The 11,157-nt window shown below is 38.7% G+C and overlaps 1 protein-coding gene across 1 annotated transcript; it reads left to right on the top strand.

Moving 5' to 3' along the window:
- On the top strand, window positions 1-954 carry LOC129946084 (mediator of RNA polymerase II transcription subunit 18). Its single transcript, XM_056056114.1, has 3 exons — window positions 1-268; window positions 327-619; window positions 678-954. The coding sequence occupies exons 1-3, from the start codon at window positions 147-149 to the stop codon at window positions 902-904; spliced, it is 642 nt and encodes a 213-aa protein (XP_055912089.1). The 5' UTR covers window positions 1-146; the 3' UTR covers window positions 905-954.
- Window positions 955-11,157: the final 10,203 nt, after the last annotated feature.

Here is an 11,157-nt window from a genome sequence, read left to right as displayed (position 1 = left end):
TTTTGATTCAAGTGTCAGAATTCCTATATTGCCGATTTCATTAATTATATCAACAAAATAAAAACAACTTAAAAGTTTTATAAACCTACAATAATAAGAACAAATTAATTTAATGAAAACTGAAATAAATTTCATATAAAACAAAAATGCAAGTAACATCAACAAAAGAGTCGCTTTCACAAGCTCTACAGAGCAAAATTATACCAAACCAGGAATATTTGCTGCAAGGATCTATTGTTGATTCAGCGGTCGACCATTTGCTCCATAGGTAAAAATATTTCATTCTCATCTATTAATATGCATATAATTGCATATTTTTTCATTAGATTAAAAGGACTTTGTGATAATGTAGACGCTGGACTAGAACAATTTCATGATTTAGAAGTCTGTCTCAGTCTGAGGCCGCCCAACCAAATGCAACCTCTTCTACTTAGGGTTCGACGTGCATTAGACATGGACAAAAACAATCCCTTCCAATTGAGATACATTGGTCAGCCCGAACTGGATCGAGCTCGACCTACTCTGGTACGATCGAGTATTGATATGGGTTGTACGTCAACTGTTCTTGAGTTCCTTACAGAACTCGGCTGTCGGATAGATTTTGAATATGTCAGTCGAGGTAAATACGTGAAAAAATTTCAAAGACCCAGAGCTTATTTATATATTTCATAAAATAGGTTACATGTTCCGAAAGGGAAGAATGAAGATCACCGTTGCAAAAATTATTAAAATCACTCCTGGGAAGCAAGAAATGAATGAACCAATTTCTCAGAGTTATTTAGTTGAACTTTCGGTTCTAGCTCCTAATGGACAAGATGCTATCGGAGACGAAATGCGCGCCTTTGCTGAACAACTTAAGCCACTGGTGCAATTAGATAAAATTGATTATAAACGATTACCATAAATGTAAAGAGTATCCTTTCCTTGTAATAATAATTATATAATTTAAAAACACTTTTTTTCTTCTTTTCCATGAAATAAAATATTTTTAAGACTTTAAATAACTGATCCGAAAAACTCGTCGAACCAATTGGAGCTCCGAATGAAGCGTAGGAGAAAAATAATGTCAGAATTTTTTAGATCGCTGGTATCGTTGAAGTAGTAGTCTCCAAGGTGGATTCTACGTCTTTGTGATAAGGCAGGACATGTGCACAGAAGATGAGAGATTGTCTCCTACTCCTCCTCTTCCATGCAACTCCTACAAAAATCATTTGCAGGGGCTCCAAGTCTTCCTATCAAGCAGTGCCCAGTCAGGACACCTATAACGTAGCTAATGTGTAATCTACTCTGAGAGATTAATTGTTTTGAGCGCCTGGCGCTAAGATTAGGCCAAATTAGTTTTGTCGCTAAACAGGTGGTGGTGTTATTCCACCTGAGGTTTGTTTTCTCGATGGTATCTTGCTTTAGCATGAGTTTACGTGTAGCTAAGGGGATACCTATGCTAGCATTGTGAGCCAGCAGAGTTAAAGTTGTTCCGCTTTTTGCAAGTTCGTCAGCTTTGCAATTTCCTGGAATGTCTCTATTGCCCAGCACAGAAAAGGTGAATGTTGAACTGTGCAACCATCTCCGTAAGAGATGATCGACAATTTAAAGCTGTTAGTGAGTTAGTGGAGACAGAGTCTAGTGACTTTAACGTAGCTTGGCTTTCCGAGAAGATGCGTATATCATTAGTTGATATAACGTTTTCTCTAAGCCATGATAGGACTTCTTTTATAGCCAGGATTACAGCTTAGAACACGCTACAATGATCGGGTAGACGAAAGGAGAGACTTAAGTTTAGTCTATCTGAGTATACGCCTCCACCAACCCCATTCTCCGTTTTTGATCCGTCTGTATAAAAGTTTATAGGATCATCGTTCAAAAATGATGTATTCTCCCAAGAAGACCTGCGAGGTATAGTCACTTTGAAGCTATAGTTATTAAACTGATGATGAGGTATGGTGTAGTCAATATTACTGTTTATAGTTCTGAACGCGTTCAAAATAGTGGTGTGGCCAATTCCATTATTGATCCACCGAGAGGAGGCTTGAAGCCGTATGGCTGTATTAGCGGACGTTTGCTTGCTGAAAATGTCCAGCGGTATTAGATGGAACAGAGCATCAAGTGAGGCGGAGGGGGTAGAGCGAAGTGCTCCTCCCATACACAGGCAGGCTGTTCGTTGGACTTTTCTGAGTTTATCGCGATTTGTGGCTATATTTAGCGCCGTCTACCATACCGCTACTCCATAAGTAAGGAGCGGCCTTATGACCAAGATATAAAGCCAGTGTGTAATGCGGGGCTGTAGGCACCATTTATTACCAATGGCCTTTTTGCAGGAGAACAGGGCTACTGTGGCCTTGTTTATTCTCTCTTGAATATAAGGTTTCCAACTTAATTTCTTACCCAAGTATATTGCATGTTCAGAGAATTTAAGTGGTACACCGTTTATGAGGGGAGGGTCAATGAGTGGGGCCTTTGTATTTCCTTGTGAAGAAAACAAGGTCGGTTTTTTGTGGGTTAACGCCTAGCCCACACCGATTTGCCCATCTGGTGAGCTTATTTAAAGCGTTTTGTAAGAATTCCTTTAGTATATTGGGATATTTACCCGTTACTGCAATAGCAACATCGTCCGCATAAGCAAACACTCTGTATCCCTCTCTTTCTAGAGTAATTAGTAATTCATTTATTACTAAGTTCCAGAGGAGAGGGGATAGGACACCACCTTGTGGCGTACCTCTGCTGACACCCGTTTGTGCAGTAAAATCGCCCAGTTTTGAATTGATAATCCTGCTTATCAGCATCTGGATTTTTCAGCTTTTGGAATAAAAACGACTTTAACTTGTCTCCAAGACATCGGGATGTATGCCAATTTAAGGCATCCCTTGAAGATGTTTTCTAGGATGGGTATTAGAAAACTTGCATTTTCTTGCAGTTCAGCTGGAATTATACCATCCGGACCTGCAGGTTTATATGGCTTAAAGCTGTTAATAGCCCATTTGAGTTTTTTCCTAGTGACTAGACCTTGTGGGGGATATAATGTATTGTCACAACTATTTGGTACAATGTTATTAATAATATTAGAGCTACCAGTGAAGTGAACGTCTAGTAGCAAGTTGAGCGATTCTTCGCTTGAATTGGTCCAGAGGCCAGAGGCGTTTTTCAAGCAGCTTGGCATGATTGGATTTTTGGAGAGGATTTTGTGCAACCTGGATGCTTCAGAGCAATCTTCCACGTTGCTACAGAAGTTTCTCCAGGACGATCGTTTAGTTTTCTTCAGTTCTTTTTGTATATATCTTCAGTGATTCTTTATATAACTCCCAGTCAGACACGTCTCTAAAAGCTTCCGCTATGTTTTCTGAGTTCTTTTCCACCTGGATCTAGCCCTGAGTTCCACCAGTGTGGTTTCTTTTTACTTTTACTTGTATAAGAGGAAATGCAGTATCTAGAGCTATGTTTAGGGCTAATGTTAGATTATTGACTTTATCGTCAAGATCTTCAGTGTTGGAGGGTATTAAAGAGTTCAGGTTTTACTAAACTATTTAACGTTCTCTTGTATTTTGGCCAATTTGTTCTTTTTGGATTTCGAAAGTTCGGTTGGCAGGGTTGTTCATGTATAAAGTTAAATTGGATGTATCTATGATCAGAAAAGGAGTGATCTTTAGACACCTTCCAGTTCAAAATATTATTACTAAAACTTCTTGTCGATTTTTAGTTATAAAGGTTGGCTCTTTACCAACGTCACTTATGAGTAGGTTTGTGTTTAGAATATATTCGAAAAGAGACTCACCCCTGTCGTTTATATCCGTGCTACCCCACACTGTATGGTGGGCGTTAGCATCACTTCCGATGTTGAGCCTTTGCGCTTCAGTTGTTAATCTATCCAGGGTGTCACCCGGGAGAGGGCCAAGGTAATCGTGGCCGAGAATTTTCCTCTGGCTGTTTCCAGACTTGCGGCGGTGATATCTCAATCACTGAAATTAGGGAGCAAATATATGTACATTTAGGCTACGTTTTACTAATATGCAAGATCTGGGTTCATCTTCACCTGATGTATAAAGCACGTAGTATTTGGGAGTCCTGATTCCTCGAACAATGAATTTAACAATCCAGTGTTCTTGAATCAAGACAATATCTTCACCGCTGCTGGATATGCGAAGAAGAAGGGAGGCCGAAGCTTTTATGGAGTGTTGGAGGTTAATCTGGAGAAACCGCAGCATTTTCGCTTGTATGGGTGGGGAAGGTGGAAGGATTTTGTGCCTCGGCCCCATCTTTTTTGTAGACCCTCAGCCATCAAACCCAAACCTGATCACAACTTTCGATTGCGCCAGAGGAGGAACTCTGGAGAGCCTGATTACTTTCCAGGATGTGGTCAGCTTCCTTGAATATGGCCGGAACCGTGATCCGAGCCCTTCGTCTGAAAGGAATGTCTTCCTTTGCGACAACCTTCAGCTTAGCACCAGGCCGGACCTCCCTAAGTCGGCCAACCGCCAGCGTCAGTAGATCGCACGACCTCCGATCATTACAGACCATCAACTTGATGTGTCCCTGATGCCAACCGCCATCTTTTGTGATGGGCGGTGGTTCCGGATTGTCAGAAATGATCTCAACAATACTGATGGCCAGCTGTCCTTTGACCAATATCCAGGTCTCGTCAGAGATCGTGCCATCTACGTCGCTTCTGTCGATAATCGCGACTACCATTTTGTCCTTCAGAACGTCACTGAAGGACATATTTGCCTTACGAGGGTTAAGAGAATTGCTGGTGTTTAGCACTTTGGGGCGTTTGGATAGTGAAACATAAACCTTTACGTTAATTTTAGCCATGAAGCTGTTGGCCCATTTTATTTTGGCGTCGTGCTGAGAGTTTCCTCCAGCGTCTAGTTGTTCACCAAATGTCTGGGCTTTAGCCCATCTCTCCGAGGTCCTTCTTTAGGATTCTTGGTTTTGGTGGGAGAATGACCTGGCACCGCAGCCGTTGATGAGTCGCGGTGTTGATGAGTCGAGAGGTTTACTCTTTGTGGTAGTAAAAGAGCCGTTCTTCACAACTGCCTCACTACAAGATGAAGGTAATTTTACCAGATTATCCGATATTCCACTGGCGACAACAGGGCTGTGAGTGTCCATAGCCATGTCAACACCAACGGAAGAGGGATGAGCAGCAGACAACTTTGCCGTCGTACTGCTGGCCGGTTCGGTCTTTGAATTTTGTTTTGTTTGTTTTGTTTTAAATAAGTTCATATGAATCCCACGAGTAGCGGATAAGGGGTGGTCCATCTGTACAGAGATCCGTGTATACAGATAAGGCTGGTTAATCCGGAGGTCACCAGGTATCCGGATACTCCATTAGCGACTGAGCTAGTTTTTTAATTGGGCCCTCAGCCAGGCTGATCATCGGCACGGGTCGTGTAACACCTTAGATCCAGACTTAGTGGGAGGTAGATTGAGGAAAGGAGAGAGAGGGTAGGGAGTCAGGCAGTTTAGCACTGATGAAAGGACTGATTATAAGGATGGTTAAGAGAGGAATCTAAGGAGGGGTTCGTTGGATGGTTTTTTCACCAACAACGTGGGGTGGGAAGAAGATGAGAAGGTAACAATAGTCGGCTATTTTGCTTCCTATGTGGGAGACTAAGTGATCGAAGGAGGGGCGGAGGTATGTGAGCGACCTTTAGTTTCAGGACTCATCTGGAGATAAATTCTAGAATCATTGACCCTACTCAGCCTCTACAACTCGACAAGTTTCACGCTCGGGTAAAGATATACACTATATTAAAATTGCTTATTTATACGTGGGGTTGTGTTATCAGCTTTTTGTTTAAAAACTTTTTGCTCCTCCAATACAATACGCTAGACCAAATGTCGAAAATCAAATTCTAGATAGAGAGATAGAGATCTCTGAAGTCGAAGCAGTTGTAGCCAAAATTAAAGACAACAAAGCTCACGGGATTGACCGGAGCCCAAATGAATTCTGGAAATACGCAATATTGGAGTTTCTTACACATCTCACAAATGTGTACAATGATATTTTCACTACAGGCAAAACAACGAATGCTTTTAGAAAATAAATACTTTTTCCCATATTCAAAAAAGGAGATAAGACGGACCCATCCAACAATCGAGGTATTGGTTTTCTCAACTCATCGCTCAACATCTTCATGGAAATTTTAAGAAGCCGACTCACAGCATGGATTGAAAGTAAATTCCAAATTGGATTTAGAAAGGGATACTCCACAGTGGATCACATATTTAGCCTGACCAACATTGCAGAGGTATATATCCGTAGACAAAAAAAACTATACGCATGTTTCATGGACTTCCGTGCCGCATTCGATTCCATCGACAGAAAGGCTCTGATGTTCAAATTGTTAAGAGATATGATATCTCTTAAATTTGGAAAAATTATTGAGGACATCTATAAAGAAACAAGGAATGCAGTATGGGTTGAGCAAAATCTATCTGATTTGTTTCTTGCCTTAGTAGGATTGAAACAAGGTTGCAATCTCAGCTCTTCAGCCTTCTGGCTTTATATCGAAGATCTAATAAAAGACATGCCGTGTGGCATAACAATTGATGGGTTCCGGATCAAAGTTCTAATGTACGCAGACGATCTTGTCATGTTAGCCGAATCTCCTGAATCTCTTCAGTTAATGATCAACAAATTACGGAATTACTGTTCGAAGTGGAATCTAACAGTAAACCTTGACAAATCAAAAACAATGGGCAATTGGCTCCAAACGAGAAATGGTATTATGGAGCGGACCAAGTTGAAACTGTGAGGGAATACCAATACTTGGGTTACACTGTAACGAGCAACTTAAACCTAGAAAAACACCTATTAAAAAAACTTTCTTCATCCAAAAATGCGATTGGGACGGTGTGGAAAAATGTGTATGGTAACAAGGACCTAGCAGTTAGTGCAAAATACAAAGTTTTTCTCGCAACGTCCGAATCAATAATGCTGTATGCTGCGGAATCATGGGGCTGGAAACAGTCTGAAACCACTGAAAAACTCCTGAGGTTCTTTCAAAAAAGGGGCTGTTCCGACTACCCGACACAACACCTAACTACATGCTTCTCATTGAAACCGGTCTATCACCCTTACATCTCCCATCGCTTTAAATGCACTTCAACTACATTACCAAGTTAATGTATAGCGATGTGGATAAAGTTGCAAGAAAGATTGCTGTTTCGATTATAAAGTCGCAAAGCTCATGGTTTCAGGAAAGGAAAAACTTAGCGGACTCTCGTGAACTCTCTTTCAACCTAACTTTAGATTATTTACAGGAATGGAATCCATATCTTAACTGTCTACTCGAAAAGCTCCACTCCAAATCTAGAGAGAAAAGTATAGAGGAAGCTACTTGTTCACTACATAGGGAATTCTACCCCCTACCTCAGCACAATTTAGGAGAATCCAAATACTTCAAGGACACCCAAAACATTGAAATAATATCATTGATTTTCAGGGCTAGAAGTGAACTTTTGCCTCTCAATTTCATTCCACATCGTAATGACCTATTACTAAGCTGCTCCTTATGCAACACCAACCAAAGAGAAAACGTACTGCATTTCATCGCAAGGTGCCCGATTCTAGCAGAAATTCGGCGACAAATATTGAAGAAAAGTTATATGGAACAAGCGGAACTCATTGAAATTCTAAATGAAACAGATTGGAAAAAACTATCTAAATATTTAAAAATAGCATTTTACTATAGAAGACAGGTAATAAGAGAAGTCTTTTAATATAAAATTGTATATAAAGCACCATAAAACTTCCAAACAAGTCAAAACGAAGTCAGCGAACAAACGACGTTGTCTATGATCAAGAACTTGAAGCTCTAGGGTCAGTTGGATCTTTTACGCCCAAGTCCCGACGCGAAATTTGCTAAGTTGAAATCTGCGAAAGGCAAATTGGGATCTGCTGTACACTTTCACTGACCGCAGCGATGTTCTTATTTTGATAATAAAGTTTTATCATTTGAACGTGCTGTTCAATCGTGTAATTTGCCATGATGATGTGGCATAAGATTTGACAGATGTCACCAAAACAAAATGGCCGCATTGCGCGACAAAACCTACCAATTGAGAGTAGTAATTCTTGTCAAAAAAATGCTTACTTAAATAAGTCGGTTAGATTCGGCATACAAACTGAAGGTGCCTTCAGCTCATGACATGACCCATACACGTTAATGGTTAATAGTTGTAAGTTACTAGGCCTCCTAATTTATATATTAATCGTTCCTTCAAAAACATTCAACCTAATGTTACAAATCCTGAAAAAATCAAACAAAACTTTTTGATTGGGTATCGATTATGTAAATGAATTTGAAGAAAAATAGAAGTTTGAATCAAATTTTTTTGGCTAACCATAAACGGATGGGCTGTGGCCATACCTTGCGCACCTGCGCAAAAACATTGAATGGGAAAGGCACGTTTCACGTTGTCGTAAAATAAAACAAAAACACAACACCTATGATATGGATACCTATCTATAAGCTTAAAACTATAAGCTGTTTAATATGTATATTATTTTATGTTTTGTTATAAAGGTAAGGCACGTAAGGGGTGGCACGAGACAAAGCCACGAATGAAGGAGAATTATTATTATGAAAAAAAATAAAAAAAAAAATAACAATAGTGATCCCGAAATGGTGACACTATCATCATCATGATTGACACCTGATGTATATTTTATGGCTTAAATGGTTTGTCGTTACATACACCTTTCGAATTTCATTAAAAAAATTCTTCTTTTATTGATATTTAAATATGAATTTAATGTTTTTAATTGATTAGCTTATCTTGAATAAAAATTCTGTGCAGAAAATCACATTAGAAAACAAAATTGAAAAACAAATATGAATCAATGGGAGGTAGTTTGATAAGTAAGGTGTGAGACATATTATCCATAATAGCCCGTACCTTTAAATATACAATTCTAGGGGGATATTAGCCAAGTATTAAAATATTATTTAACCTAGGGCCAGTTTTTTTTATTATTTTTATTTTAGATATAAAACAGAACATCTTTACAAAATTAAATTAAAAAGATAAGTTAGTAAGTACTCCAGAAATTTGTAATGCGTTTCTAACAACTTTTAGCAATCTTTCATTGAGACCCGTAAAAAAAATAGTGTTCAAATGACGTTAGACAACATATTACATTGGTCTTTCTTAAAGGTAATTATTTCTCTAGACAAGATGGAAGTCCTCTTATAGTGTTGAAAAAATGTAAAACAGTAGTAGCAACTGCCCTTCTTTGCATCTTTGCATTATCTCTAAGCTCAAGTAAATCGCCAAATATATAGAAAAAGGAACTTACTACACCAGTCTTTCAAAAGGGTAATAAGTCTGACATTAGTTATAATAAACCAGTCTCTAAACTGTCCTGTCTAGCCAAGCTTTAGATCTCGATTAAGTGCAATTGAGTCAATTTGTAACATGGGTTTCTTTTTATTTTAAATTCAGAAGTTATTTCGCCAACCCTCTTATTTCCAAATCAGGAGTTCCCCAGGGTAGTCATTAAGGACCTCTTCTCTTTATCTTAGCTTTCAGTAATGTACTCCTTTGTGTAAGATACAGTAACATCTTAATCTATGCGGAATATACGAAAATATTTAAAAGCGTAATATTTCCGGTTGCAACTCCAAGAGGATATCAACAATTTTGTCATTTGGTGGAAAAAGAATGGATACATTCCATTAAATGCCAGACAATGACTTTCTCCAAAAAAACATAATCCTGGTTCGTGTGATTATAAAATATAGCAGCACTCTAAACATCTCGTTCATAAAAATCCTTATAGTTGATCTTATACTCGTAGCATCTTTGGCATACGAAACCTTAACGGGGCAGATACTTTAAAGCGTTTTATTGTTAAAACTTTGAGAAATTTGTATTTTATATTTACAGAAAATGTACTTATTTAAAGAACAATTGAGAGCATAATTAGATCATCGTTTCGTGTTCTAGTATTCGGCCACCTGGCTGGATTACAAGCACGCATGATTTCAGTTAGTTTCTTGTAACCGGTCACCATTTAATATACATAAGTAATTAAGGATCAACTTTTAAATGTATTTTGCTTTTAAATGACGTCATCTTGATCATCAATAAAAAATTATAAAAAAATCAAAAAAAAAATCCAATAATGTAGAAAGACTCAAAATCAAACCTTTTACATTTCTTTGAATTTTTCTAACTATTGTTCTCCTGAAGAATCTGTCAAGTTCTGAATCCGCGAAAGTAAAATTAAGAATCTTTAATTTGAAATTGACACAGTATCTCGAAATCTTATTATCTAAGAACTTTTGTAAAAGTGGCCAGATTGGCCAAGTTGAGTATTACTTTTTTTTTCAGTCCCACAAACAAAACAATAATTTTTTTTAATGATTAAGTTTACGAATCTTTTTATTTTGCATCAGGTTTCATGCTCATGCTTAAAAGAAGGACAATAACTTCTAGTATGAGAAGTTTTACTACCACCAGATCGGTGAATCGAGGACCCCCCCAAGGTGGGGTCCTGTCGTCTCTTTTATGGAACATGGTTGTAAACGACCTACTTACATCATTGGAAACAGAGTGTTTCAAGGTGATTGCCTATGCTGACGACGTTGCAATATCCGCATCTGGGAAGCACCCCCAAGTTCTCTCGGAACTCCTACAAAATGCCTTACATAGGCTAACAAAATGGGCTAAGCAATGTGGCTTGGACGTCAATCCACATAAAACAGAACTAATACTCTTTTCGAGAAGGTACAAAATTCATCAGATTAGCCCATCCAAGATACCATTAAGCTTTTCCGACCAAGCTAAATATTTAGGCCTCATTTCAGACAAAAAACTAAATTGGAAGGCAAATATTGATGAAAGAGTAAAAAAGGCTACTGTAGCGCTTTTTACTTGTAAAAAGGCCATAGGATCAAAATGGGGCTTCTCCCCAAAAATAACCCACTGGCTATACACTTCGGTAATCAAACCGATACTCATTTATGGAGCTGTCGTATGGTGGACCGCACTGGACAAGATGGTAAATCTAAATAAGCTCATCAAAGTCCAGCGGTCAGCAGGTATGTGCATCACAGGAGCACTTCGCTAAACACCAACCGCAGCACTGGAAGTGCTTTTAAACCTAACACCTCTTGACATCTTCATCAAAATGGTGGCTGCCAACTCATGTGT

This window comes from Eupeodes corollae, chromosome 2 (genome assembly GCF_945859685.1).
Source record: "Eupeodes corollae chromosome 2, idEupCoro1.1, whole genome shotgun sequence".
In the NCBI taxonomy this organism is placed as follows: Eukaryota; Metazoa; Arthropoda; class Insecta; order Diptera; family Syrphidae; genus Eupeodes; species Eupeodes corollae.
This window is presented reverse-complemented; position numbering and strand designations above follow the sequence as displayed.